This window comes from Cannabis sativa, chromosome 6, assembly GCF_029168945.1.
Source record: "Cannabis sativa cultivar Pink pepper isolate KNU-18-1 chromosome 6, ASM2916894v1, whole genome shotgun sequence".
Taxonomy (NCBI): domain Eukaryota; kingdom Viridiplantae; phylum Streptophyta; class Magnoliopsida; order Rosales; family Cannabaceae; genus Cannabis; species Cannabis sativa.
The window spans coordinates 21,591,930-21,599,819 of record NC_083606.1 but is presented as its reverse complement, the minus strand read 5'-3'; the positions used below and the strand labels follow the sequence as shown (position 1 = coordinate 21,599,819).

The window sequence follows — 7,890 nt, the reverse complement described above, 5'->3', positions numbered from 1 at the left end:
TGATGGTTATAATAAAAATATAACCATTAAGTAGTCACCCATACATATACATATATATAGGGCAAGACTATGGTAGGACCTAGCAAAAGTTCCCCACCGGTAGGGAACTTTTTTTGACCATTGATTTTAGATCATGTGGTTATTATGATGTAAGGTGTATACTCTTACGATAGGACTGCTTGTATACAATTAAAACTTTATACGTATTGTAATAATATTTAATGACATTTATTTTTTTTAAAAAAAATAATATTAATAATTAAAAATTTTATTAATTGTTTTTGAATTATTATTTTTTTAAAAAGTTACTTTGAATTATTTTTATACTGGTATTTATTTTTAAAAAAATAATTATTTTTTATAAACTTATTATTTTTTTGGCTTTTCATAATTTACTGATGGTTTTTTTTTTTTTTTATGTTTACACCTAGTTTTTTATTTGTTTTGCTTTTAGGTTGTGCGTAGTTCTAGTGTTATTAACTGTTTTTTCAATAGTTTTTATCTTGTTGTTTGGCTGCTCTTTTGAGATGTCACTTATCAAAAAAAAAAAGTTTGATTAATTTGGTTAGATATTATTTTTTCTGCCAAAAAAATTGAGTTTAGGAGAAAGAAGTTGGTACGGTTCCAATTAAAGAACATCTAAAATCATTCAAATGAGCCTACAACAGAGGAACTTTCGAAAATAAATATCTATATAAAAATAATTTAAATTAATTTTATAAAATAATAATAATAATTAAAAAATTAAATTTAATAAATTTTTTAATTATTAATATTATTTTATTTTTTAAAATAAATTTATTATTAAATATTATTATAATATATATAAAGTTTTAATTATATACAAGCAGTCCTATAATAAGAATATACACCTTACAATAATAACATCTAAAATCAAAGGTCAACAAAAAAGTTCCCTACTGGTAGGGAACTTTTGCTAGGTCCTACCATAATATTACCCTATATATATATATATACTCATCATTATTAATGCTTAAAACAAATATGCTAAAATAGAATTTAATAGTGCCCAAGTATCAATATTAAGCTTCAATAGAAAAATCATCTTCATCAACAACAGATGATCATCCTCCTTGTGATTTTTCAACACATGAAATATCATAAGCAATAGGAATCAAGTGAAGATGTTCCTTTCTTCGAACTGTTATACTTAACAACTCGGTCATGTCCAAATCTTCATGTTTCATTCCATTGGGAAGTTTCCAATCAAAATGGTACAACAAATATGCAAGGGGTAGCTCAACATTTATAAGCCCAAATGATATGCCTGGACATATTCTCCTTCCTGCACCAAATGGGATGTACTCAAAATTGTTCCCCTTGAAGTCAATAGAGCTATCAAGGAATCTTTCTGGTATAAAACTATCTGGTTCAGTCCAATATTTAGGATCTCTTCCCATTGCCCATGCATTAACAACAATCCTGGTTTTCACAGGTATCTCATAACCATTAATTTCACACTTCTCTGTAGATTCTCTTGGTAGTAACAATGGAACAGGAGAGTGCAGTCTCAAAGTCTCTTTGACAATTGATTTCAAGTATCTCATGTTAGTAACTTCTGCTTCATCAACTCTACCTTTTTTGCTAAACACTTTCCTAATCTCATCTTGTGCTTTTTTCATTATTCCTGGATTCCTTACCAGTTCTGCCATTGCCCAATCTATAGTTGTAGCTGATGTCTCACCTCCTGCAGTAAAGATATCCTGAAAGATATATATATGAAAATCAGCTTAAAAACTCTACAAATCACACACAACTATATATGATCCAAAACATAAGGTGACATTAATGTAATACTTATTTGAGAGAGACATGATTTTAAATCAAGGATACTGAGTTGACTTTCAAATTAGAGGTATGAGAAAACTGTTACACATGTATATATCTCTATACTGTTAGAAAAATAATAATTCTAATTTACAATTGGTATATAATCTAAAATACAATATAGTTATCAAATAATTGAGTATACATACATGATTAATCCATAATAATTACTTTAATTTGATAGTACAATACTATCAACTAAGTCTTCCTCCCTAGATCTTTAAATTGGAAATATTTTAATTTTATCTCATTATCACAAAATATAAAATTGTGATGAGACAATATGTATTTATAGAGTTAGAGAGGGGACTTAGCTATATAACCCTAGTTGGACTGGACATGCTCATCAAAAGTTTCAGTTAACTAGAAAAGTCCACACTTCTACTTCAACTAGACTTTACACACACACAAGTACTACGCTTATCAGCTATCAATCACTAACAATATGGACTAACACAATAAAGAATTATCTAATCAACCCATACTTCCTTAAAACCAATAAAAGTTAATGTAAGTCTAAATAAAAAGTCAAACATTCTCCCACTTGGGATACATTAATTTTAATACATATATATTATATATCAAAATAATTTTGTTTAAAAGCGACTCATGGGTTGAACAATAGGAAAATATTTGTGGTAATTTTGAAAAATAATAGTTCTTTGATAGCATCTCAACATACCGATCTAATTTAATCTTTGATATTGACCTTTTACATCAACAAAACATTCATAATAACAAACATCAAAGTATTACATCAACATGGTAAATAAGTCTAGTAGTGTGGTAAGAAATTATCTTCAGCATGTGATCTATAAAATAACATGATTTCATTATCAGTCATCAATTTTATTTGATACTGTGATGCTTAATAAATATGCCAGTGAAATTAGTCATACACTACTTAATAAATAAGTCAATGTTACTAAGCATGCTTAAAAAATGAAGCCAACAAAATATCATTGGCATTAAGCAATTAAATTGAAAGACAATAATCACAACAAGATATGAACTACATGTTTTCAATTCAATTATTCTCGAGAATATAATAAAATATAATTTAAATCATAAATATCCTATAATAAGGAATTATTGGCCCACAAAACAAACCAAGTAGTTCATAATATCAATAAGAAAATTACATATAAATGTAATCTCAAATAATAAAACAACAAACTCCCACTAACTCAAAGGAACAAAAAATTATAAAATATTCATATTGATAACATATTATTAAACAACACGACACTTAATTATTTAGTTAGAGGATCTGCTAACATTGACTTGGTCTTGTAATATTATATCACAATATCTTATTTATTGGCTAAGTCTCTAACAGTGAGATACTTTATTTCCATATATTTGAAAGCACTATTAATCTTGTTATTCTTTGAAAAGAAAACAACAGTATTATTCTCATAATAAATTAGTAATAGAGAGGGAATATAATCAGCCACGCGTATCTTTGAAATCAAATTCTTTAACTACAAAGCTTGCAAAGATGTCACATAACATGCTACAAACTCAACATACATAGTAGAAGTCCATTTAACACTTTTCCAAGAAATAGTTGCACCAGCCAAAGTGAAAAAATAGCTAAAAAATGACTTTTAATCATGTACACAACTACCAAAATCTAAATCTTAATAATCAACAACTCAGAGATTGTCGACATGCTTATAAATAAGCATAAAATTCTTTGTTATTTGCAAATATCTCATGACTTTCTTGGCTGCAACCCAATGATCATGGCGAAGATAAGATAAATATCTCCCAAGAACATTGAATACGAAAGCAATGTCAAGTCAAGTGCAAACATGGGCATACATCAAACTCCATGCTACACTTGCATATGGGATGTTCTTCATTGCTTCTCTTTCCAAGTCGTTCTTGCGATATTATTGCTCAGTAAACTTGTCTCATTTTGAAAAAGCAAAACTAAACTCCTCTTAAAAATAGAAACTTAGAAGGTACTTCTCAAGACAATCTTAACCCTAAACTATAATTCAAGAATAAAGGTGCTAACATAGATAACGTCAACTCTAACATAAGTGCCCACTTTAAGCTTTGACTCTATTTTATTTGGCTTTTCGAGATCTCTTAGCTCCTAGTTGTGCTTGCTTTTTTTCTAATTTTTCCTATCCTTTATTAGGCTTGAGTTAAGAAATATTGTGAGAAATTTCAATCTTTTCCATTTTAGCTTGCTTTCCTCAACTACACGTCGAGAAATTAGGTCACTAAAAATCCATAATTTATTATAAATATTGTAGACTATCTTGATAAGACTGAAAGAGGCAAAAAATGCATGAAAAACACGATGAATAATGTAACAATCAAGAAGAGGAATATTATAATCTTCCAATTTGGACTGAATATTCCTAATTTTCTGAATAAAATCTCGTACTCCTTTTGATTCATCATACTTAATGATTATCATTTTATTCATAAGATGTCAAACTTCAGCGTTTTTCACTAGTATCATATAGTTTTTCTACAGAACCAAAAAACTCTTTGACATTGTAGTGTTTGCCAAACCAGTTAATAGATGTTTTGAAATAGATCTCTTCATAGCAATGAGACTAAGATGATTTGAATTTTCTCATTATGCATTAAGAGTTCTCTAGGAATCAGAACTGGTATCAGTAAGATCAATATATCTTTCTTCTTGGAGGCATAAGTCCAAATTCATTATGCTTAAAGTAAATTCCATATCCCATTTCTATTTCTAATAGTTAGAGCATTTAGAATTTAGATGGAAACGTTTATTGTTGCTCACCAAAAGGAGACCGTAAACTAAAAAATTAAAACTTGATCAAGTTATATGAGCAATGCAATTAGAAAATATTGTAGAATCAACCGGTCATTATAAACTCCTCTTACACATGATCTACCTTCACGAAGTTAACAATAAAAAAAAAACATATCAATTAAGAATTTATTACATTTGGGCAAATAAATCTCTTAAAGAATACATATTAATTCAAGCCAAAAGAACAATAATAAATAAATATGTATATTTAAATTATTATCAAAAAATAATTAAAATATATACATTTAATATTAATCATGGGATGTAAACTAATATATATATAACTACTATATTTGGGTAAGTAATTACACATATAGTCAACTAAAATAAATAATATTTTCTACAACATATCAAATTTGGTGATAAAATAATTATTTAAATTAATAACTTTTCAACTAAATTTTTGAAAAGAGATATATTGCTTATAATATATCAATAATTAAAAAATAAAGTGTCCACCATAACACATTACTTTTACATCAAACAATCAAGTTTTATAATTTTAGAACAATAAATAATAAAAAGATGTAAAAGAAAGAATATTGTTGGAGATTACATAGTCAAGATAAATCAAAATAAAAGAGTGACTATGTCAAACAGAACAAGAAGAAGTCCAATTTTTTTTTATGATTTACAGATTTCGAAAAATCATCAAAAATTACTTTTAATAATTTTTCAATTGCATAATTATATTAAATTAATAATAATTACCAAACGGAGTCAAAAAAATTAACTAAAAATTATAGAAAAATCTAAAATTGAATTCTAAGCACACTGGAAAAAAGTATCAAAAAAATGATGTCGGACGGCAATGCACGCGCCCCACGAACTGCTATCGAGAGTGGGCATCGCTGGAAAAGGTTGTCTTCAACCTTGAATCAGGTCTGAAGTGGGTCACGCAACTCAGTTTCTGCAGAGCGGGTCTACACATAATTTTGGCTAAAAACTGACGAGAAATCAACGGAAAACAAAGGGATTAAGATCGGGATGGATTTCTAATCGATCTATAGTATTAATTTTGGGTATAAACGCATACACTTGGCTAGATCTGAATTAGTGCAACCGAAAAAAATGAAAAACAAAAAGGTTTGAATCAATAAGTTTGAACATATTAGGTTCGAAATTATATGTAATTAAAATATGGATAAATAACGGCATAAGTACCCAAAGTTTTAAGTTTGTAAGTAGGATAAACCCAATGTTTATTTTTAGCGGCATAAGTACCCAATGTTTGTAAAACTGTAATTTTCCTCTAGTTTTGTCAGTACAGACTCCGTTTTGAATTTATTAAATGAATATTTGAAAGTAAATGATACTACATGTTTCTGTCTAGACCCAATGATCAAGAATCTGGACCTTATATGTGGTCTGTTCACGAAAATAACAGAGTTTGTAGTGACGAAATTAGAGAAAAATTACAGTTTTACAAACATTGGGTACTTATATGTCGCTAAAAATAAACATTGGGTTTATGCCGCTTACAAACTTAAAACTTTGGGTACTTATGCCGCTATTTACCCTTAAAATATTGTGAAGTAATGGAGGTGATATTTATATATCCAATAACAATTATAAGCAACAGAATTGAAAATTATAAAGTTAATTTCATAATTTAATTATATAAAGTCTAAAACTTTAATGTTGAAATTCTCATAATTTACTCAACCATTTCACACATAATATATCAACATAAAGAGAATTCAATGAGGAATGAAACTCCTAAAGTTTTAAGATTCAATAACAAAAAATTTTACAAATAATAATTACAAAATAAATATGTAATTAGAAATAATTAACCTATACATATCGAATATCGATTGTAACATAAATTATAGGTCCTAAATCATATATAATAGTTAATTTGATACCACATGTTAGAAAATTAATAATCTCAAGATACAAATTTACAAATAATCTAGAACACAATAATAATTATTAGATAATTAAGTATGCATACTTGATCCATAAAAATTATTTTAATTTGATGGTACAATACTATCAACTAAGTCTTTTTCTCTAAATTTCTAAATCAGAAGCAGTTTTATTTTATCTGATTATTACAAAATATACAATTGTGATGAAACAATATCTATTTATAAAGTTAGGGGTGTGTCTTAACTACATAACCCTAGTTGGACTAGACATACTCATCAAAGGTTTCAGTTAACTAGAAAAGTCTACACTTTCTGCTTCAAGTAGACTTACACACAGATACTAAGTCCATTAACTATTGATCAGTAACAATATTTGCTAACACTAACACAATAAAGAATTATTTAATCAACTCATATTTTATTAAAGCCAATAAAAATTAATGTAGGTGTAAATAAAAATTCTAACATAGACAACTTGATAGAAAAGTGGATAACTTACCCAAATCAGTGCTTTAACATTGTCACTAGTTAAAGAAAAGCCAAGGTCATCCTTTGCATGAAACTTGAGAAGAACATCAACAAAATCTGCATGTGTTTCACTTTCACCACCAGCTTTCAATGGTGACTTGTTCTTCTCAATATGTTCTTCGATGATGTTTTCGATTATTCTCTCTGCCCTCTGCTTCAGTTTCTCCAATTTAGACCTTGCAGGACTGATCAGGTCAATAAAGTTGAGAGAAGGAAACAAATCTGTAAATTCAAAGCCTGCTGCAAACGTTAAACTTTCCTCCATAATTGATATGAACTCGTCATGGTCTTTGCTTTTCTTACCGAAAGCAGCCCTCGAAGTGATGCCATGTGTTGATTTTTGGATCCTCTCACTAAGATCAATACCCAATCCAACATTAGAAGCAATCCATTCCATGAGATTAAGCAGCTCTTGTTCCCTAATGGGTCTAAAAGACTGAACTCTAGCTATGTTCAAAAGCTCTTGCATGCATATCTTGTTAGACTATATATATAGTGTATGTAATATAGCATATACAAATGATATGAAATGCGGAAAATAAAATGTAATCATATCAATAATATATGCAATGAAAGGATCGATGTACCTCCAGCCATTGATCTTTGAGCTTCAATCCCTGCGATAGCTTCGGTATTGGAGTTCGGGCTTCCTCGCTCTCTCAACTCTCTTTAGATGAAATTTGCTGAATGGATTCAGAATGAGTGAGGAGCTCGGGGACCGAGACCCTATATTTATAGGTGAGATACTCCATCAGTATCTGCGCCACATTAATTGTCAGAATATTTTGACAATTAATTCAGGAAATCAAATCAGGTAATGAATATAGAAAT

At 28.5% G+C, this 7,890-nt stretch overlaps 1 protein-coding gene across 2 annotated transcripts; it reads right to left on the bottom strand.

Moving 5' to 3' along the window:
* Positions 1-964: 964 nt before the first annotated feature.
* On the bottom strand, positions 965-7,531 carry LOC115724572 (cytochrome P450 71D10). 2 transcript variants are annotated; one of them, XM_030653885.2, is made up of 3 exons: positions 7,363-7,531; positions 7,031-7,296; positions 965-1,724 (listed from the first exon to the last, which is right to left on the bottom strand). In XM_030653885.2, the coding sequence occupies exons 1-3, from the start codon at positions 7,526-7,528 to the stop codon at positions 1,086-1,088; spliced, it is 1,071 nt and encodes a 356-aa protein (XP_030509745.2). In that variant the 5' UTR covers positions 7,529-7,531; the 3' UTR covers positions 965-1,085. The 2 variants fall into 2 exon arrangements, with proteins under 2 accessions (XP_030509745.2, XP_030509743.2); XM_030653883.2 differs by having other exon boundaries at positions 7,031-7,531.
* Between the last annotated feature and the right edge of the window lie 359 nt (positions 7,532-7,890).

What these genes read in the sequence shown, in the direction of transcription:
- LOC115724572 (XM_030653883.2), bottom strand. Translation starts at nt 7,528, where the DNA reads ATGCAAGAGCTTTTGAACATAGCTAGAGTTCAGTCTTTTAGACCCATT. An exon ending in ATGTTAAAGCACTGATTTGG is followed by an intron (nt 1,725 to 7,030) that starts GTAAGTTATCCA and finishes TATATCTTTCAG; the next exon opens with GATATCTTTACTGCAGGAGG.